At 35.9% G+C, this 23,822-nt stretch overlaps 1 protein-coding gene across 1 annotated transcript in view; it reads right to left on the bottom strand.

Moving 5' to 3' along the window:
• Nucleotides 1-23,822, bottom strand: part of UNC13C (unc-13 homolog C) — a 473,794-nt gene that overhangs the window by 86,235 nt on the left and 363,737 nt on the right. The window contains exons 22-24 of the mRNA XM_055126062.1: nt 22,333-22,410; nt 16,782-16,859; nt 6,488-6,576 (exon numbers count right to left, since the gene is read on the bottom strand). Of these exons, the coding sequence (XP_054982037.1) occupies nt 6,488-6,576; nt 16,782-16,859; nt 22,333-22,410 (245 nt within the window). The remainder of the gene's footprint in view (nt 1-6,487; nt 6,577-16,781; nt 16,860-22,332; nt 22,411-23,822) is intronic.

The raw sequence follows: 23,822 nt of genomic DNA, 5'->3' as shown, positions 1-23,822 counted from the left end.
GTCCTCATAATTCTACATGAAAATGAATGAAAATGGCTTTGTCCTCATAATGAAAATAAACACAGAATTATTTTCAGGTTTTAAATAAAACAGAATAAAATGAATATCAGGCATTTCATTGTGTGCTTAATTTTAAAACTCACAGCTGCCATTTTAGACTCAAAGAATAAATGGATTCAAGCTGAAATTATATAGTTTGATTTCACAGCATGGTCATATTAATCACAAATGAACTTCTGATTACCTTATGTTTGTGATATACCCCTGGTAGTCTGTGGGAAATAAATCCATAGCAACAAGAATATTAATGGCTTTTCCATATAAGAAAATAGTGACATGCAGGTTGTTTACTCCAATGAACCTAGCCCCATTTGAAATAAGTATTAAATTCTTTCCTATAATTAAAATTAATCAAGAAACATAATATATTGCATATTCCAGAATTTTATTACCTATTTTAAAATAGCTAAATTTATACAAAATAGTTACTTTTATTGCCTTCCTCAGGGGAATCTTTCATTGCTTATTTACTCAGAGGTTTTTAGCTATAATTTATGTCTGTCTTTGTTATCTAAAAATCTCACCTTTTCTGGGGTGGGGGGTGGGAGGTATTTGGTGGTGGAATATGTGCAATGGTGAAGGGACAGGTGTTCGAGCATTGTATAACTGAGACATAAGCCTGAAAGCTTTGTAACTTTCCACATGGTGATTCAATAAAATAAATAAATTTAAAAAATAAATAAAAATCTCACCTTTTAAACAAGAGAATAAAGTAAAATAAAAAGTAATTACACTATTTGGATAATATTTGTTCATTTAGTTCTAGTTTCTAATTTGCTTAGTAATCTTATTTCTCATTGTGTTTTCAATATTCATAATTATTTATTCCTGGATCTGCACTCAGGAATCACCCCTGGTAGTGCTCAGGGAACCATATGGGATGTTGGGGATCAAACTTCCAGTCGGTTGCTTGAGAAGCAACTGCTTTACCCACTATCCTATCTTTCTGGCCCCAAAGCTTTCTGTTTAATACATATGAATTCACCTTTATAATAATAAAATATGTCTAAGATGACTGGCAACAAGCCCCCATGAAAAACTCAATCCAAGGAGAATGGGAACGAATTAACACCAAATCTCCAAAACCGAATCTACTTTTCCAAATCCATGTTAACAGAAACTTTAAGGAAAAATGAGCAGTACCCTACACATAAGCTAACAATGCACCTCAGAAGGCACCGTGATTACCCTGCTCATAGGTGGGCACACCTGCATCTAGCTCAGTAGCTGAGCTTAGAGTGAGAGCCATCAAGGTGCGTACCTCTGCTCCAAAAGGAACTGCATGGGATTTTGATTTACTAAGCTTCATACTAAAAACGTTTAAGAAATCAATGTCTTTTTACATTTTCTAATTGACAATAATAAATATGCTTGTTTATTTTTGAGTGTTATATTATTATTATTTATTGAGGTAACTATTGATGTTTTATGGGTATAATGTTACCACACCATAAATAGAACATCTTTCCAAAACACAATAACTCACAAGTGAAATTTTAAGAGATAGCTTTGACAGGACTACAAGAGTAACCTTTGTCTCATTTGAGAACTGAAACATAGTGGAAAAAAACAAGTTAATACTTATTGAAATATTTAAAGCAAATTAATGAAACTTCACAGATATATTCAGGTATATTTCTTTTGAATTTTGAATTTTAACATTTCCTAATGAGGTTATAGCTTGTCTTGTAAATGAAAAATGAAATTTGACTGGGATAAATTTTTCTCTTTAGAACTGCATCAAAAGCAGCAAATTAACTGGGAATGGGTGACGTGATGCTCAGGAGTCACTTCTAGCTCTGCATTTAGGAACTACTCTTGGTGGTTCTGGGGAACCGTATGGAACGGAGATTGAAACCAGGCCAGCCATGTGCAAGGCAAATGTCCTACCTAGTGTACTATCACTCTGGCCCCACAAATTAATTTTTAAAAAGGAAACAAAACACAGATATATCAACAGTTTCTTATGAGAGGTTTGCATTCAAATTCTGAAGTATAACACTTGGAATACTAGCAATTCAGTTATGAAGCTGGAGATCAGTTACTTGGGAGTACAACAGCACTGAATGTAAGATATGGATATACTTCTTATGTATGAAAAGACTGTCATCCGCCTGGGCACTGCCCTCCCCTGCCAGCTGTCGACCCCAATGTGCTGATCTAACTTCTCAAACCTGATGTGTGGACCCCCAGTGTCGCCCCCATTTCTACCCCTCATGGCATACCTTTAAAATATCTAACTACAAAACCACGAAGATGCTGTAGCATCTGCATGAAGAAGTATTTCATCTACATCCTACATTTGAGGTATAGTTGACCCATACCTCATATTTCATTACCCATAAGTAACCCACAGTAACACTCAAAGACAGCCCCACTGCAGGGGACAAAACATACACGAACACACACCACAAAATTACAAAACGCAAAAGTCACAGTGGTAAAATAACACAGAAACTCACAAGGCTTAGTCCGTGAAGTTGCTACTGTAGTAATAATGAGCTATATAATGACTCAGATAAGGAACTTAGAATGAAGCTTTTAAGGATGTATAAGGAGCTCAAAGAAGCAATGGAACACACTACTGATAAAACACAAGAAGATATGAGTGCAGAAATGAGGAAAATGCAAATGAAAATGCAAGCAGAAATGACAGACCTAAAAGACTTGATAGGTGAAATAAAAAAAAAAACAACAACTCAGTGGAAGGCCTGAGCAGCATAGTAACAGCTGCTGAGGACAGGATCGGTGAGCTCCAAGATGAGGTGCAGAAAATCTCCAGACAACAGCAGAAAATGGAAAGGAGACTCAAAATAAACTAACAGATATGAAGAGATAAATAGGATGAAGCCAAGAGGAACAACATAAGAATCACCGGAGTCTCAGAGGGACAGGAAGAAAACCTGGATGAAGAAGAAACTCTCAAAGACTTAGTTGCTGAGCCATCTTCAGAGCTGAAGGGCACATGCGGCCAGATTCAGGAGGCCTGAAGGGTACCAGCTAAGAGAAATCCCAATAAAAAGACTCCAAGATCCATCCTTATCAGAATGATAAAATCCATAGACAGAGGTAAAATTCTGAAAGCAGCAAGATCAAAGAAAGAAATTGTTTATAAAGGAGCATCCTTAAGATTTCCAGCTGACTTATCTGATGAAACCTTCAGAGCTCAAAGACAGTGGTGGGATATAGTGAAAAAACTCAATGAAATAACCGCCTCACCAAGAATACTTTATCTAGCTAGACTCTCATTCATATCGGAAGGAACAACACACAGCTTCACAGACAAACAGCAACTCAGGAACGTCATTATACTATGTTATAAACTAAAACTTCATAAACTAAAAACCATGGTTACAAGAGCAACTAATCAGGCTACCTTAAGACAAGACTCTTGCATCTCAGGATGAATCCTACTTGGTCATGGTGTATGATCTTTTTGATGAGTTGTTGGATTCTATTTGCTAGTATTTTGTTGATTCATCCTGGGATGCAAGGATGGTACAACACTCACAAGTCAATCAACATAATACACTATATCAATTAAAGGAAATATAAAAACCATATGATGATATCAATAGATGCAGAGAAGGCATTTGAAAAGATCCAACACACATTTGTGATAAAAGCTCTCAGCAAAATGGGAGTCAAAGGAACTTTGCTCAATATAGTCAAAGTCATCTACCACAAACCCACAGCAAGCATTATTCTCAATGGGGAAAAATTAAGAGCCTTCCCTCTAAAATCAGGAACAAGACAAGGTTGCCACTTGTACTTTCACCACTTCTATTCTATATAATACTGGAAGTACTTGCCATAGAAATTATGCAAGAAAAAGATATCAAGGGAATCCAGATAGGAAAGGAAGAAATTAAACTATAACTATTTGCAGATGACATGGTACTATACTTAGAAAATCCTAATGACTCTACAGAAAAACTCCTAGAAAAAATAGGTTTGTATAGTAAAATGGCAGGTTACAAAATCAATACCCAAAAATCAATAGTTTTCCTATATACAAATAACGAAAGAGAGGAAAGAGATATTAAAAAAATCCTGTTCACAATAGTGTCTCAGAAAATCAAGGATCTTGGAATCAACTTAACTAAAGAGGTGAAGGACCTATACAAACAAAACTACAAAACACTACCTCAAGAAATAAAAGAAGACACTAGGAAATGGAGACATATCCATTTGCTCCTGGGTAAGGAGGATTGACATTGTCAAAATGGCCAAAATCTCCAAAGCATACAGATTCAAGGCAGTCCCTATAAGGATACCCATGACATTTTTCAAAGAAATTGACAAAACACTCCTAACATACATATGGAGCAATAAACCCCCAGTAATAGCTAAAGGAATCCTTGGGAAAAAGAAAATGGGTGGCATCACTTTCTCCAACATCAAACTGCACTACAAAGCAGTGGTAATTTAAACAGCATGGTATTTGAATAGACTCACAGACCAATGGAGCAGAGCAGAATATTCTGACAGACTCTTAATCATATGATCACTTAATATTTGATAAAGGATCAATAAATGTGAAGTGGAGTAATTAAAGACTCTTCAACAAATGGTACTGGGAAAACTGGACAGCTAAATGAAAAAAAAAAAAAGAACTCTGACCTCTGTCTAATTACAAGCACAAAGTCAGATCAAAATGAATGAAAGACCTCAATATCAGGCCTGAATCCATAAGGTACATGGAGGAAAATGTAGACAGAACCCTTCATGACATTTAAGCTAAAGACACCTTCAAGGATGAAACACCACAGACCAAGCAAGTGGAAACAAATATAAACAAATGGGACTATATTAAACTAAGAAGCTGTTGCATCTCAAAAGAAGCAGTGACCAAAGTACAGAGAGACCCCACAGAATGAGAAAAATTATTTACCCATTGTCCATTAGATAGGGGCTTAATATCTGGGATATACAAGACACTGGTAGAACTTTACAAGAAAAAAATATCCAGCCCCATCAAAAAATGGGGAGAAGAAATGAACAGAAATTTCCTCAAAAAAGAAATAAAGATTGCCAAAACATGAAAGGTACACATGCTCTACATCCTTAATCATCAGGGAGATGCAAATCAAAATAACAATGAGGTGTCATCTCTCACCACAGAAAATGGTACACATCAAGAATCACAAGAACAACCAGTGCTGGCGTGAATGAGGGGATAAAAGGACTCTCATTCATTGTTAGTGAGAATGCCGACTGGTCCACCTTTTTGGAAAAAATATGGAAATTCCTCAAAAAATTAGAAATTTTTCCTCAAAAAATGAGCTCCCAGATGACCCAGCAATATCACTTCTGGGAATATATCCAGGGAATGCAAAAAAGCACAGTATAAATAACATCTGTACTTGTATGTTTATTGCAGCACTATTCACATTAGCCAGAATCTGGAAACAACCCGAGTGCCCGAGAACAGATGACTGGTTAAAGAAGCTTTGGTACATCTACATAATAGAATACTATGCAGCTGTTAGAAAAGGTGAAATCATAAAGTTTGCATATAAGTGGATCGACATGGAGAGTATCATGCTAAGTGAAATTAGTCAGAGAGAGAGAGAGAGAGAGAGAGAGAGGACAGACATAAAATGACTGCACTCATTTGTGGAATATAAAATAACATAATATGAGTCTAATACCTAATGATAGTAGAGACAAGGGCCAGGAGGATCGCTCTGTGGTTTGGAAGCCTGCCTCATGTGTTGGGGGAAAAGGAAGTTGGGATGGAGAAGGGACCGCTAAGTAAATGATGGTTGGAAGGATCACTTGGGATGGGAGATGTGTGCTGAAAGTAGACTAAGAACCAAACATGATGCCCTCTCAGTATCTGTATTGCAAACCATAATGCCTTGAAGTAGAGAGAGAGTAAGAAGGATGGTGTCTGCCACAGATGAAGGGGGTGGGATAAGGTGGGAATAGCGAGAAAAATACTGGTAACATTGGTGGTGGAAAATGTGCACTGGTGGAGTGATGGGTGTTGGAACATTGTATGACAGAAACTTAATCATGAAATCTTTGTAACTGTATCTCATAGTGATTCAATAAGTATTTCTCAAAAAGACTTTTCATCCTTTCTTTTATCATTTCTTTCTTTCAATATGCACATGATACTATAATAACAAGAAATGAAAATATGAATGAAATGTGGTTTCTGCTTTTAAGAAGTTTTTAGTAAATAAAAGTAAAGTCATGAATGCAGGTCACTAAGAGCTATGGCAGAGATGAAGGAAATGAAGTCTGGGAAGATTGTAGCAAGACATTACTTTGGATATATTGTCCTGGAATATTACTGAGAGGAAATGATTAAGTCTTGCAGTCAAATGTATTTGAAAGTCAGAGAAAAGAGAGCACTGAAGACATATTTGCTACTAAGACCCAATATGTCTCCATAATAATTACTTAGAACACTTACCTTTCACCATAAGTAATGCTGAGTTCATCCAGAACTCCACTGAGTTTAACTTGAAGTTCTTTTAGAATAGTACTAGCTTCAGGATCCAGCTGCATAGAGACCATAAATAATACTATTTTGGTATTTTGAGAAAACTTGGTGCTGTTGATTTCTCAAACATTTCTCATGGTATAATATAAACATCAACCAATGTAACACATACATCTACTTTTCCTTCATTTCCTTTTCATCTCAGAAATCAAATGTGGCAATTAGGACATTCTCAATAAATTGAAAAGGTTTTTTAAGTACAGATAAGTAAAATGAATGCAATGCATAGCGAGCATACAAAGAAGAGCTGGGTAGCAGGGCCTTCGTTGGTCACGGCAACGAATTTGCAAGGCATGATAAAATAACTTCCAGAACATATATTTATAACAAAGAGGATATAGCATGTTATGTATTACTTAGATACATTTCAATCTTTTATATCCAGTAAATAACAAGGCCTATGATAAATTTTAAAATAAAAATAATCTTCTAAAAATGATCAAAGGGCCAGTTAGTGACTAGGGCTCATGTCTCGGACACCTCCAAGTTGTGTTTAATTTCCAGCACCATGTGGTACCCTGAGCATCCCTGGGTGCAGCGCTGTAGACTCCTGAGTGTGTCAATGTGGCTCTGGAGACATCCAGGTCCGCTGAACTTGCCCCGAGTGTCCATAGTACCTTAGGGCTCAGGCAGCATCCCATCCTTGGATGCTTGAGTGAACCAATGACTCAGTTGGCCAAGTATCGCCATTGGGGTCTCTGGCTCCCCTGAGCACTGTTTGGGAGACCACTAAAATAACAACAACAAAATACTCCTGGAATATCAAATTATTTCTATTCTAAAAGTATTTTTATATTTTTCTAATGATAGAATTAGCAGTCACAGAATCATGAAATAATTTAAAACTTTATTATGATTCTCTGAACCTATAGGCTTGGCTCCTCTATTTTTGAATGTCAATTTGCAAAAGTTCAAGATTCAGAGTTTCCCAGTTTATTTTAATTTTTCTCTAAGTATTTAAATATTTATGTCTTCGAGTTTGGCTACTGAGCAAATTTCTGGTAAAAAGGGAACCTATATTTGATGGCTGTTTTTATAAGACACACCTTTGTTTTCTGGTACCATAGTGCTCCTTATATAAATGCCAAAAGCCAGAGGAGAGTAGCCTCATAATTTTATAATCATTTTAATATAACTTTATCAGAAAACTAAACTTGTTCAGAAAATAAATGTTGATATACTATTATGAAACTTTAGATCTATTCAGAATTTTACCAATTGCCTCCATGATATCCATTATCTGATAGGGTACTCATTCAGAATCACACATTGCATTTGTTATATTTCTTTTCTTACTTTTACCTCCTCCATATCTGCCTTCATGAGCCTTCTGATGATCCAGTGTTTATTTTATGGTGGTGCTGAGAAGTGAGTCTTGCAAAGCCAGTGGCCTAGGAGCCAATTTGCTGACTCGCTATTTTATACTCTATCTCTTTGTTTTAATTTGTCCATTGAATCCTATTGCTAACATTTAGGTAATATGAATTTTTACTGACGTAACTTTAGTAAGTCACTATAAAAAGAGGGCATAATTTCACACCTTCTCAAGATGAATGTGACTATACCACCATAACCACCAAAGTATCAATATGCCTCCTTCAGAGTCACAAAGTCAACTTTCGGAGAGTTTAGTTCTGAAACTAAGAGGAGTTGACATCACAAAAAAAAAAATATTTGTGTTCAATCAATACAAATAAATGCATCGATCACTTGGAAGATATTATGTGACTAAAGTTAGACTGAGCAAATTTTTGGATTTTAGGAAGCTTTATCCTATTTGTTGTATTTTGGCAAACTATTTGTCAAAAGGGATAATTTTAAATAGTCTTAAAACACTGTGATTACTATTAATCCTATGGTGTTATGCATACAACATTCCAAGATCATATCCTCCACCAGAGTGTCCAATTCCACCCATCATTATCTCTAGGTCCCCTCCAAACCATTTTCTAGTCCCTGTCATTGGTAATCACAGTTCTGTAAACCAATTCTCACATACTCTTGCCTGGCCACTTGTTATTCCCAGGTTTTTTTTTTTTTTTTTTTTAAATATCCTACACATGAGGCTCTATCTGTCCTTCTCCTTGCTGATTTCTCTGAATGTGCCCTCCACTTCCAACACTTTAGTGAAAAATTGAATTATTCCATTTTTTTCTTATAGCCATTGTGTATATATATATCGCACAGTTTCTTTACCCAGACATATGTTCTTAAGACATTTGGATTGTTTTTAGATCTGGGTTATTGGGAATAATGCCACAATAAGTATAGAAGTCAATGTCTTTTATTTTCTTTCATTCTAGTCTTTTTTATTTTTTCATGCCAGGCTGGGAAGTGCTCAGGGATGACTTCTGGCTCTGTGCTCAGGGATCACTCCTGGTGGGACTTAGGAGACCATAGGGAGTGCTGGGAATTGAACCCGGGTTTGCTTCACGCAAGGAAACTGCTTTGCCCACTGAGCTCCTCCCCACCCCCTCTCCAGTTGACAAATGTCTTTTTGGACCTTTTCAGGAAGATGCCAAGAAGTGGAGATGATGGCTTTTATGGAAGTTCAGTTATTCCTTTTTGAAAACTAAGTAAAATCAGGGCAGTAGCTTTGCACAATGGCAATCCCAGTCAATCCCAAATACACCAAGTGTCACCCAGTATTACCATGAGTGTGGCCTAAACTTCCCCCCTCCAAAAGAAGTTTTGTAAGAAACTCTGTTCTTTTAACAAATTATGTCCTGAAAAAATGTCTGTTAAAAACTCAACTATTGTAACTTGCCAGGCAAGAAACTTGTGCACAATGTGACCCTATTCATTATATCTCTGAATTAAGTATCGTGAATTGAGAACCTTTCTCATCGCTTCTTTTCTCATCGCTTCTTTTCTTCATTTTACAAGCAGTTAACCAAACATTTGGTTAAAGTAGTGTGAGATTTTTAATAATATCTATTAGGCTGCCTCAGTGTAATTTGCCCTCTGGCCCTTGTTATTCTCTTAATCTTCTATTAAATTCAATTTGCTAAATCTAATTGCAGAAATGATAAGGAGGAGAAAGAAAATATATGCATCTGCATCCTGCCAAGAGAAAGGCCAGGGTTTCAGACATGCAATTCTGCTCATTAGACACCGTTGAGAAACTAAAAATAACCAGTTGATTTTAGAAGGTCAAACAAATTTTGATGCTTACTTATAAAATACAAAGAGGTTTGGGTTAATTCTTTGAATTGTTGTTGGATAAAGTATAACAAGTACAACTTTCATTTGAAGAATATTTTTAAGTTTATAAACTTGGGGGACTGTGTTCTCCAAATCTTGTCTCATTAGTTGTTCTTACTTTCTTAATAAACTCTGAATTCTTTTCAGTTGTTGGTAGTGTTGTTTGTTATAGTAATTCTAGTTAATTAAAAGTTATTATGGCTTTGGTAGTATAATTACCATAGTTTTATATATTTTATTTTATTTTATTTTGGGTCACACCCGGCTACGCACAGGTGTTACTCCTGGCTCTGTACTCAGGAATTACTCCTGGCGGTGCTCAGGGGACCATATGGGATGCTGGGAATTGAACCCGGTCGGCCATGTGCAAGGCAAACACCCTATCCGCTGTGCTATCGCTCCAGCCCCTGATTACCATAGTTTTATACTTTATATTATTGATGTACCAAGTTACTATACCCCACCACCATCACCATCTTCCACTGTCCTTTTATTATGGTTCGGATCTTAAAATTGTAATGCTGATGTCTAATGCAATTTACAATGTATAAAATCTGATCACAAAATAAATGTTTGCTAATATATTAATGAAAAGTAAATTCTGCCTTCCTCTTCAGTGTGCTCTAACTTCAGTTTTTTCAGGAGGGCCCATGACGGAAAGACACTTAAAGTGATGGGTCTGGGCAGGACATGGAACCTTTGGCTTCCAATTATTTCCTTTAATAATGTCAAATGGTATCTTGTGCAAATTGTTTTACAAAGTCTTACTCTATGTAAGTGTCAGGAGGTTAAAAAAATTAAGAAAAGTTTTATTTCTAGGGGCTGCAGAGATAGTACAACAGGTAGAACACATTGTACTAAGCCAACCTGGGTTGATTCCTGGTATCCCAAATGGTACCTGAGTACCACCAGGAATAATTCCTGAGTGTAGAGCAAGGAATAACTCCTGAGAAACGTGTATGGCCCCAAACAAACAAACAACAATAAGTGTTTGGACTTATTTTGTTTGAAGTTTTATTTTTTTTTACACAGTTTTCACTCCCTCACAGAGTAAATATTAGTGAATAGCAGTAATACATTTACAGGGAAAAGTTTTGCAAATTGTTTTGGAAAATCAAAAGAAAAATATAAATTGACAGTTATCTAATGGCTTATAACAAAGTTTGTCATGTTGAATCTGTTGAATGTCATGAGATAATAGATAGCTGACTGCTATTGTAATTGCTGAAAAAATATATTTATTTATTGCTAAAAATTTATCTATTGCTAAAAATTAGCAACAGGTTGATTTATATTATAGTATCAACTAATGGATTATAAATTTTTAGTCACATCAAGGAGAAACGGTGAGACAGAAAGTTGAATATGAAGTGTTGCTTCTTCACAAGTATTAAACCTCTTTATAATATGTATAAGTAAAATGTAAGCATAATGTTGAGAATATTTTAAAAGTACTGAGTTTGTGTATGACTCAAAATTGGTCATATAGCTTTTGGTCCATTAGTGTTTTTTTTAATAACAAAGTTTACATTCTGTAATCCATACTTTTGCAGTTTCAAGATTCATTCATTCTGTGAATCCTATGCATTCAGAGGATTCAAATGGATCCAAAATCCATTCAGTAGGTTGGTCAGAGGGACCAGAGAGACAGTACAGTGGATAAGGCAAATGCCATGCATGTGGCTAACTTGACTTAGATCCCCAGCATTTCCTGTCGACCCCAAGTTTGCCAGGAATGTTCCCTGAGCACAGAAGAACCAGGAATAAGCCCTGAGCACCTTGGTGTGTGGCCCCGTAAATCCAAATCAAACCAAAACCAAAATAAGAATGTTGGTTAGGTAAGACAATGGGATACTCTGAGAGTCTTTATTCACTACAAAAAGTTCAAAACATCTGGGGCTGGAGCGATAGCACAGCGGGTAGGGCGTTTGCCTTGCATGCGGCCGACTTGGGTTCGATGCCCAGCATCCTGTATGGTCTCCTGAGCACCGCCAGGGGAATTCCTGAGTGCAGAGCCAGGAGTGAACCCTGTGCACCAGCGAGTGTGACCCAAAAAGCAAAATAATAATAATAATAATAATAATAAAAACCAAAAAAGCTCAAAAAGTGAAAAACACTTATTTTCAAAGTGTGATTGATTTATTAGAATCACCTGGTAATTTGTTAAAAATGCAAATCGGGGCTGGAGCGATAGCACAGCGGGTAGGGCATTTGCTTTGCACGTGGCCAACCAAGGTTCAATTCCCAGCATCCCTGAGAACCGCCAGGAGTAATTCCTGAGTGCAGAGCCAGGAGTAACCCCTGTGCATCACCAGGGGTGACCCAAACAGAAAAAAAAAGCAAATCATTGGGCACCACCCCGGACCTACTGAATTAAATAGTCCAGGGATGGAGTTCAGAAATATGCATTTTAATAAACTCTCCAAGCAGTTCTGAGGCATGCTAAAGAGCAAGAACCACGGGCATGGAATGTTACTTATTTTAGATGAGGGATCTTCAGGCTCATATTGCCCAAAAGTATAAAGCTGAGAGGAAAGTGAAATAAAAAAGAAGGTAATTTCTACCCTCTGTTATAGGAAGTTCTTAGCGAAAGACTTAACCCATCAACTAATGAATTTTTCAAGAAAATGAATCAACTAAAAACATACTACATTTCTGGGCAGTCAGATGCATTTTCTAATTAACACAAAATTAATCATTAGGATTACATGATATAGATAGGCACCATTAGGACAAAAATCATTAAGTTATTCATAAAAGTATATGAAAATAAAATAAAACACTTTAAAACTAGGTAGAGCTGTGTTCCAAATTCCTTAACTCTGTTCAAAAAAAGTTTATGACAATGAGCTAAATGAATCAAAAGATTTTATTCCTTTCGAGATATAAATTATTGCTTTTTGGTCAGCAAAGAAAATTTAGGTAAGCAAACAAGTCCCCTCCATGACTTTTTTCCAAATATCTTAATAGGACCTAATTTCTAACATTTGGATACCTATCAATAGGTTAACAGACCTGTAAATAATGATGCATTCTGCATTTAAGAAGAGTGTACCCATATTAGATTATGAAGGAGTAGGGCACATTCTGCTTATACAGCAGTCATAATAATTCTTCTAAGTAAGTTAGTGTAAGTGTTATAGATTTTATACCAAGTACCTTATTACTTGTTCCAGTTAAGTTTCGATTATCCGATTTTATTTGTATGCATTAGATCATAAATTTTAGAAAAAGACTACTAAACATTGTGTACACTATTGTCATGTGTTTTTGTGAAGATGATTACAGACCAGTATTTTCTTTTAATTCATGATCACTGAGTAGACCCATGAAATGATTAAGTTATTAAAATAACAATACCCCAAATATATTTAACTTTTGAGTTATTTGACTCACTAGCAAAAATAACCCCAATAAACTATTATATTTTCCCAGTAAATTGACATTAATAACTCATTCTTATAATCTTTTTTTGCTGTTTTGTGTCATAAAGGGACAAACAATTTAGACTAGGGATTGCTTTGTATCTAAGCCACCAGTCAACCAATCTAAGCTACTGCTTGATGATTTTATCTGTTTTGGTATAATGGTTACCAAAGTAGTAGGTACATAAAAACAACTGGGATATATTTTTAGATATAGATTTCAGGACTCATACATAAATAGAGCTTTTTCTTCATAGTATCTGTGACTAAGAAGTGTCCTGAAGAATAATCAGAGAGGATCTGACAAAGATTTTGATTTGTATGCCAGAAAACATGTTGGAAAGTCATTTGACAGGAGAAGTAGTTTACCAGTTTATATTCCTCCTTTGATAATTTTTTAATAGACACAAAAGAATTCATCATGGTGTTCAGGGTATTTTCTAAGGGGCTGTTAAAAGTGACTCAAGAGGTATCTTTGAAACCATGCCATAGCACCACTATCCCCAAATTGTTATAATATTAGACAATGGTCTCACCACTGGATTTTTCTACCAAAAATCAAGGATCAAAAATTCTTTCTGCATTCAATGAAAGAAGCGACTGATCCTGTAAAGATCCGCTGGTCCAAGAGTAACCAGGGTAAGTGGTAGACGCCAGTTGCAGCAAGCATGCAATCAGGTCTGCAAACAACCAAAAGTTTGCAGCACTTTCAAAGCAAGCAGCCCCGAGGTCAGAAGCCAACTAATAAAAACAAGGCGGTACAAACTATTTTGAGCAAATGCATAAGCAATCATTTGTTAAGTCAATTTTATAGAATCCTAGTACAGATGGGGGGAGACAATATAATAACTGACTCCTAAAAGGAAAAATGAAATGTAAACTGGAGAGCTTCTCTTAGCAATACAAACGTTTTATAACTATATCTATTGTGAGAAAAAAAATCCCTGATAATTGACATCAGTACACAGCATATTACCTATAAAAGCTACTTAAATAGGCCCATATGAAGAGCTATACATATTTTTCAAATCAAGTGGGGGAATTTTGTAATTCTCATAAAAACATCATCATCTTTATAAAATTTTTAATTTAAAAAGAAGCCCTTAATTCTATATGTAGATAATGGAATAGAAAGGATTCCGCTTGTTGCTTTGAGAGTCTGATGTCCACATAAGCTTCATGTAGCAACTTCAATATTATTCTATATTAATGAAGCTGATTTGTGTCTAGGAGCCTGCGTGTTACACTCAAACTTGAGTTCAAATATTGCTTCCTCCTCCTGACACTTCACCAATCCCATTGCTAGATTTGACTATCTTAAAAACCTTCTCCTTGACAAATAACAAAAGATGAAAATAGAAAAAAAATAGAGATAAAAATTTACATGGAAAAGGAAGAGGATAGATCACAGAAGAGGGCAAAAAGAGGGAAGGCTGAGAATATTAAAATGTCAGTAAAGGAAGGAACTGGTGTCAATGCTGTCCTGCTAATAAATTACATACTTCGGAGCTAGACATTAATGTCATGCTTAATTGAATTTTTCTCTGTAAGTTATCTACGAGACATTTAACAATTGACATAGCAGGAGTTTTGAAAGCTCATTCTTTCTCATCAAAATGTTTTCAGGTAGGAAAAGTTCTATGTCTCAATCATAGAGACATAGAGACTAAATTTATATGAAGACTGCACATTTGGATTTGGCTATTTTATTTAAATTAAGGAGTCTATTTATGATTAGTGAGCATGCCTTGGTACAATATTTTGGTCGAGGTGACTTGGCTCACAGTTCCCTTTAAGAATAATTCTAATTTTGTCATTAACATTCAGGTATAGATTATGCACATAAAAGCCCAGCTATGGAATAATAAAATAGTAGTAACACTAAGAGTAATTTATGTAGAAAATATTTTAATATATAACTTTACTCATGAATGACTTGTGGTCTTTAAATTTTAATAAAAGGAGATAGACACCTCGCCCCCCTACCCACAAATCAGTAGCTTCTTCATTCTTTCCAAAACCAGTAAGTGAACTTGCAGTCAGAATCTAATGCATGACTAAAATTTAAAAGCGTAATATACATTTATGATTCCCATTTGCTTGTGCTCACCCAATTTGGTAAAAGAATTCTAAAATTGAGATTGATCCATCAAACCAGGCTGCAGCTATTAACAGAGAACAGATCCTTGTTATTTTTTTCACAAATTAAGAGGAGACAGTAGTGGAAGCAGAGCTTCTAAAAGTTCATTTTTCAAGGTTTGTACCTTCATAACTCATCTTATGATTTTTATTCATAGGATGACAAATAGCACATTTAATTTCAAAGGACTGAAGCTTGAGGATTATGAATCAGGTGTCATAGGAAAAATGGATAAATATCTCTTCAGGATTAAAAGCAAAATAATTTCTGAGAAGACCGTATCATTGAATGCATATTTCAAGCATAACAATTTAGAAATTAAAATTAAAATTAAATTACATTAAAAAGGGGGAAACAGGTAGGTAAGGTGCTTACATTGCATATGGCCAACCTAGGTTCAATCCTTGGCAGCCCCTATGGTCCTCTGAGCTTACCAGGAGTGACCCCTAAGGACAGAGCTAGGACTAAATCCCGAGCAGAGCTAGGGTGTGCACCCTCTTCCCTCAAAATCAAAAAGGCATCTTTGCTCTGAAATCTAACGTAGGTTTATATGCATCTTGTGGGCTTTCCAGAATAAAGAATAATGAATCAATGAAAGAACGAATAACATTCTAAACAGCAATGCCCCCATGGTCTAGCTGTCCTTGGGGTCGTTTTTCAGAAAAGGCTGCAGAGGGCTAAGGGCAGCCACGTGATCTTCCCTGTTGGCCCCAATCCTCAGTTCTCCACATGCTCATCTTTCTTTGTTCCAGGAAATACTATGCCACCAAGAGAAAAGAAGCGGACAGCTAGTATTTCCCTAATCCAAAGATGCAAATGAGAATATGTAGAAAGTGCAATGGTCTTTAGGTTAGCAGGGCGCTAGGGTGGGGACAGCCAGGTAAAGGGTATGATGCTTACTATCACAAACCTCATAAAAGAATCTTTCTCCTTCCTTCTTCTGCTCATGGAGTTGCAAGTCAAAGATGTTGGACAGAGACACGGACCATTACAGAAACAAGCAACACAATACATTTTGGACAGAATTTTACGTATGAACAATAAACAACTGGTACATACATTAAAATACACTAATACTACAAATCATGTTTAAAGATGACATTTTAGAGTAGCATTTAAAAGATAACTATGACCTGTGGAACTGTAAAGGTTATTATTAGCACATATATTTGTGTATATTATAAGACATAAATGTAATGCAAAGGCACTATCTCCTCCCTCCCATTTACACTTAAAATGTTTTATACACAATCCTAAATTAATACTTATGGATAATGATTACTCTAATTGTTACAAAATTTTCAATTATTTTTCTAGTTCTTTAGATAACTTGTAAAACATGAAAAACATTACTATGACAATTTCTATAGTAAAAAGATAAACTACTAATAATCTCAAATTATACACTTAATAAATAATCTTAAAACATACCCACCTCCTTGCCGCCCATGGATTCAAACATTTTTTCCAGCTGGACTCGCAATTGTTGGATATTATTCATCAATATACAAGGCTTTAAAAAAAAAGTATGAGAATCCCTTGTTCATTCAATTTTTAACTGAATTTATCTTAAAGGTAATAATATAAAATTATGACTAGATCATATATAATATATTACAAAATTATATACCATAATAACATATAAATATTCTAGCCATATTTGAAAAACAAAATAATTTTGTTGCAAAGTGGATTTTGGAAACTTATATGCATAAAACTCTATTATGGACAAATTTGCAAATCTCTGTGACTAAAGATAAAAAGATTATTTAGCCATGAAAAGGATTCTTAATTTTTTTTTTGAAACACCAGGGATTACCATGTTGTTAATGATAGGTCATGCATACATAATTTCAACACCACATCTACCATCAGAGTTTCACTTCTGCTCACAAATTCCCTGATGAACCCTCTCATCCACCACCCTATGCAGATAAGAGTTAAGAATGGGTGATTGCTTTCAGTTGGGTGTGCAAAAAAATAGATGGGGAGGGCTAAGGGCACTGCTCAGTGGTAGAGAATTTGTTTCATGTGAGCAAGGCTCTGGGTTCAATTCTAGCACCTCCATGGAACAAACAAGCAAAACCAATGAATAGGGAAGATATAACTTTGGAGAAACCTAGTGCATTATCGGTTTCATGGAGAGCCACCCTACCATATAATGATCATTTGAGGAAATTAAACTTAATAATACACGCAATAAATCTTGGGGTATATACTACTAAAGTTTCTATTAAACATTGTTTTTAAAGAATTATTTATTTATTTATTATATTTTTGACCACACTCATATGTACCCAGCACTTACTTCCTTCTGACTCTGCACTCAGGAATTATTACTGACAGGGCTTAGGACCATCTGTGATGTCAGGGTTCGAACCCAAGCTGGTGATGTACAGTGCTAGAGCCTTCCTTGTTGTACTATTTCTCTGGCCCCAAACTTTTATTTTAATTAAACCACACATTTTTTCACTGACTTAAGAAAAAAAAAGTCTTCATTTAACAAATACCAAACCTCCTCTGCCCAAAAAACCCAAAAAAACAAATCCCAAAACCCAAAATACCACACTGGAGCTATAAATCCATAGGTTCTTCTTTATGAATCTCACTTTAATGCATGTCTTATTCTTCTCATCATATCTTTTTCTTGTCTATTCATTATTATGGATCCGCTGAGCTATCTGGCTATAGACTTGGATTAGCATGTGGAACCTTTCCTCAAGTCAATTTGCCTTTTTGACTTAATGTCCATCATTTAGATGAGAGTCTTCTCTTTTCCCAATATACTCTCCTTTCACTTGCTTGACATTTGATTTATTTTACATTGCAATTGTTTTTACTGTTTCATCAGCTACTATCAGATGCACTGATTGGGATGACTTGTCAATCTGTTGTTTTCTTACAGCCTTCTCTGCTGTTTTCTTACAGCCTTCCACATAATATACATTTCTTACTTACGGTCCCTTACTTACACATAAATTCTTACACAAGCAAAATAAGTTCAATTGCATAGTGAAAGATAGAATTGAATTATTAGTAGAGAACTTAATGAATATACATATTATTGTGTGTAATACTGTATACCTGAAACTATGACATTGCTTAATATTACTTCAATAAAATAATCAAAATTAATTAAATTAATAATATGAAAAGAACGTCTTGATTTGTTTTCAAAGCAGCAGATATTAGATGTGAAGGCTGTGGCTAGATGGAACCCCAAAACATTAGTAATTAATTTATAATTGGACAACATAATTCAGAATAATTGAATATTTTCTGCTGCATACTGACTCCAAAGGGCCAACAAAATTCTACCAAGGGAAAGGAAACCAAAAATGGAAGGAAAATGGATCGATCTTCCAAATTTCTGGGAAACAAGCCAATAGTGAATCAGGGAAAGGCTTGTAAAGGTCTTTGAGGACATCAGTGAGGTGTTAGCTCTCATCAGTGGAAAGATTTTATTATTGCTTTAACCTTTAAGAAACTTTCTACTTGATTCTAAAAGTGACCACATCCTAAATTGAATTTATCGAAAAGCGATTCAAGACGTATACTTTGTACTCTTGATTCTAGTCTCATCTCTGATAGCTGCGTTAAAAAAAGGAAGTATTGATCTCAAATTCTATTCAATAAGCTGAACCACATGCTCCATGAATGATTCTCCGGCATGGCTGAGAATCACTTGATCTAGCCACCCTTCTGCAGCATGGATAGTCATCATCTTAATCTGAAGTCAACACGATAAACCAAGAGACACTTCCACCAGAATAAGAGGACCCTGGGATTTATTTTTTTTCCCATTGCAAAGAGGGCATCATTTGGCTCAAATTTGGGTGGGTAGTAGAGGGGAAAACAAGTCACAGGAAGATCATGATTAATGAGAAACTGGGAGACTGCATCAGTGAAAGGATGAAAGCAAGTTATATGGGTTCCACGTTCTGACTTGATTTCCATACTTAAACTATTAGTTTTAAGTCCATGTAAAATTATTCTGGCATTATATTTACAAATAAGAATAAAGAATCCTTCTTGATATGGCCATTTTTGATGGAAAAGAGCTACTAAGAAACAAGAGAAACACAGGCCTACTGGTTCCTGGCATGGATTTCTCTAGATCCCAGGTAAATCTACATAGAAAAAAAGATGCAGTTATCTAGTGGGAGATAATCATGAGACTTTCCTATTCTTTCATTAGTTTTCCTTGAACTTGAGATGCTCAAGTTGAATTTTATTGAATCACTTTATCAAATCACTACATAGAATTGAATTACATATATCTACCTTCAACCTAATTGGGAAGCAGTTTTTGCTTTAAACACCTCTATAGCAAATGAGAAAAAGTTAAAAGGACTCATAGTAAAGGGAACATAAAATTATTTAATTTACAAATGTATGAGGGGTTGGGGAATCATAGCAGCAGTGCTTGGGGAGTAATTCTATTTCTGTGACCAGGGGTCATGACCAGCATTGTTGTAAGATTATACACAGTATTAGAGATTAAGTAAGTGTCTTAACTTGTATACTCTCTCTCTGGCCCAGAAATAGGATTTGTTTAATCCTATCAGACAATTTTATTCAAGACAACATATTTAAAGTCAAATTGCATTGTTTCAATTTGCATATTTGTCCCTAAAATACCAAAATTTATATTATTGCATTTAAGACACAAAGAAAGTTAGGAATCTAAATACAATATATATGTGTTAGTCTTTTGAGAAAAAATGGTCATTTCTTAATTGACTTCAAAAAAGAGAGTCTCTTGCCCGTACGCCTGGCTGTCTTCCCTGGGGCCCCTCCGAGGGGATGGGCTCCAGCTTCCCTCCCCACCCCAAGCAGAGCTCCTGGCAGCTGAAGACCACTGGAACCTAGCTATAGCCATGCTGGAGGCCCCTCTCCACACGTTCGGACAGGCCTCACGCATGAAGGTATCGGCAGAGGAACCCAGTTGTGTGTAATCAATGGCCAACATCCAGAGACTTAAAAGCAAGCTCCCAGAAGCGATATCTTGTAACCTACTTCTCCCGCTGGGAGAAACTAGCAAGCTTCTGAGAGTTTCCTGCCCACCTGGGACAGCTTTGCAAGCTTCCCATGGTGTATTCATATGCTAAATCCAGTAACAAGCTGGATCTCATTCTCCTGACCCTGAAAGAGCCTCCAGTGCGACATCATTGGGAGGGCTGAGTAGAGAGAGACTTCTAAGATCTCAGGGAAAGGATGAATGGAGAGCTTACTGAGCCCGCTTGAGAAATCTATGATTAATGGGATTTCGTGATTTATGATTCGTGATGTTTAAGTTTCTACCTCTAATGCAAATAAAAAAATTAATTGAAGAACATATACTGAGAATTCTTTATTAAGTTTTCATGTTCTTCATATTCCATGATAAGGAGAGGAAAAGTAAATTCCCAAGCTGTGTTATTTGTATTTTTTGATAAAATTTTAATTTTGAAAAGTGTGAGCCCGATAGAAAAATATAAAAAGAATTACACAACAGATACTTATTTAAATTTTTCCAAGACAAAATTATAGATATATACAAATATATGAACTACAGAATATTAACAAAGTATTGTTATAGGGAACTTTTAATACTCATTTCGGAATGTTAAATATCAACCTCAGTCATAATAGTCTTAAATTTGACTATCTAATAAAGTAATAGTTTTATTTTGTTTTGGGGGTGCTATACCTGGCAGTTCTCAAGGCTTATTACTGGCTCTATATTCAGATATCACTCTTGGAAGTGCTTAGGAATCACTCCTGGCAGTGCTCAGGGGACCATATGTGACACTGGGGTTTAAACCCAGGTGGTAAGTCATGTGTCAGGCAAATGTTCTACCTGCTGTACTATCTCGCCACTTAAACTAAATCCTTACTAAAGTTTCTAGGATGGATTTGATTTAAAATATATTATTATTTATCTCTTATTAACATTTAATTAAAATATATGCTTCAAATAAATTGTCTCCTCAGACTATTTGTAATCAATGAAAGTTGGAAATATATGCTGATATAATTTATGCAATTTCTGGACAGGTGTTAATTTAAGGGAAAAATCAATCTTCTAGGACCTTTAAGACCCAACAGGACTCAATGAGCTGTCAGGAAGAGGTCAGTGACACTTCAGAAAGGACACTGTTACATTTTATTAGGATCTTCTTTTATATTTGCCTAATAAAACTGATTTTTATGAGTGAAAAGATTTTCATTTTTAACGTCATTATACAGAATTTAGGTCAGTTTTTCAGTGCTTTTCTCTTTCTATTATTTGACCAATATATTTTTCCTAATATTACATATGGTGAATAAGAAATATTTCATCTTCCACTGAACTAAATCTAAGCTACTTCTCAATTTCTCAATCATCTAAAATTAATAAGCTAAGTTAATAACTCAGAGTAGAAGTATTATCTCTTAAGTTAACTTTCAATTTATTTGAAAGCTGAAAAAGTAAATTCTTTTACTTTAGAGGTAGCACCCAAATTACATTAGTTTATGTTAATGTTAACCTCCGTAGTTCTCAGTTCCAGTGATTTATGAGTATGTGGGTCTTCAATTTTTTATGAAGCTTTTCCCTTATTATGATGGAAAAATACAACTTGGCAAGCCTTAAGATGCTCTTGATCCTACGAGTTCTGTACTGCAACCAGTTTAGGCAATTTCTTGATATTCCCATTTCTTATCATTTGATACAAAACAAAAAAAGAGAAAAACATTTTCCCTTGCTTATTTATTAGGTTGAAGAAGTGCCTCTGAACTGAAAGTCAGAATGTTCTTACTTACCACATTTTCTTTTTTTTTTTTTTTTTTTTGCTTTTTGGGTCACATCCAGCGATGCTCAGGGGTTACTCCTGGCTTTGCACTCAGGAATTGCTCCTGGCAGTGCTTGGGGGAACCATATGGGATGCCGGGGATCGAACCCAGGTCGGCCGCATGCAAGGCAAACGCCCTACCCGCTGTGCTATCGCTCCGGCCCCACTTACCACATTTTCTTTATCACAATAGGAACTGAAATCACTCGATAAAATTGCAGCATACTGAAGCAGTATTTTATTGATCGTCTAGGGGAAAAGAGAAAACGTTTCCAAGTAAGTATGCAGTTATACGTGTACACCCCCACACAGAGATGCAATAACACACACAAGTCCACACACACACACACACACACACACACACAGAACCCAGGTTAATGCTGTAGCACTGTAGCACTGTCCTCCTGTTCATTGATTTGCTCGAGCGGGCACCAGTAATGTCTCCATTGTGAGACTTGTTGTTACTGTTTTTGGCATATCAAATATGCCTTGGGGAGCTTGCCAGGATCTGCCGTGTGGGCGGGATACTCTCGGTAGCTTGCTGGGCTCTCTAAGAAGGAGGGAGGAATCGAACCCAGGCCTGACACGTGCAAGGCAAACACCCTACCCGCCATGCTATAAATGAAAAGCACCCTGCAACAATGTATAGAAAGGTTGTAGTCACTCTTTAGACAGAACAGGCGATGGAAGAAGTTCCTTGCAAGAACTGGACGAGAGGACTTAGGAGTCAGAGTGTGTAACCATATTGCGTGGTTTTCTGTGGGTTGCACTGTGAACTTCCTAAATTTGACTAGAGAAAAAAAGGCAATGGATAGCCTCACTGGGTTGTTTGTATCAAGTTTTATAATAAAACATGGTTTCTATGAAGAGATAAATCATAAAGCACACATAAATTCAGTGGATGTTATCAAGGGAACTGCGATTCAATGGGCTCTAGATACTAGATTATCTTACTCTCAGGTGGGATCTAGAGAAATGAATCAAGGTTGAAGGAAAACAAAACCTTGAACTCAGATCTCAAAAATATTTATGAAGGGTACTGATAGGTAAGATAAAGAGGGAGACAGGTTTAATGTACTGTGACTTAAGATATTGACATTTTGGTACTGACTGCATTTTGCATATTTGGAAAGTTATAATATGCTACAAAAAGATAACTATGTAAATCTACATTACTTCAATTGAAAAATAAAAAGCATTCAACGGAGCCCATCTAGAATCCTCCGTTGCAGCGATAAGGGGTCACTAATAGTGAACTGTATGGACCCATCTCCATACTACCACAGCGTAGATCCCTACCATGAGGAGGGGATGAAGAAAAGACCCCTGAAGCCTCAGCAGGGAATACCCACAAATATAACCTCTCTGATAAAGAATTCAGGGATGAAATGTTGAGGATGTTCAATGAGCCCAAAGAAACAGTGGAACAGGCATCCAGTAAATTAAAGAAATGAAAGAAACAGTGGAACAGAGTCAACAAAATATAGGAAGAAATGAGAGCAGAAAAAAGAAAGCTACAAATGGAAGTGTCACTAATAAAGGATTCGGTGGACAAAATTAAAATCTTAGTGGGTGCCAACAGCCAAAATAGAATGACAAGAGCCAAGGACAGAATCATTGAGCTTGAGGATGAGCTACAGAAAGCATACAGGCAACATACA

The sequence above is a fragment of the Sorex araneus genome, chromosome 2 (assembly GCF_027595985.1).
Source record: "Sorex araneus isolate mSorAra2 chromosome 2, mSorAra2.pri, whole genome shotgun sequence".
Taxonomy (NCBI): domain Eukaryota; kingdom Metazoa; phylum Chordata; class Mammalia; order Eulipotyphla; family Soricidae; genus Sorex; species Sorex araneus.
This window is presented reverse-complemented; position numbering and strand designations above follow the sequence as displayed.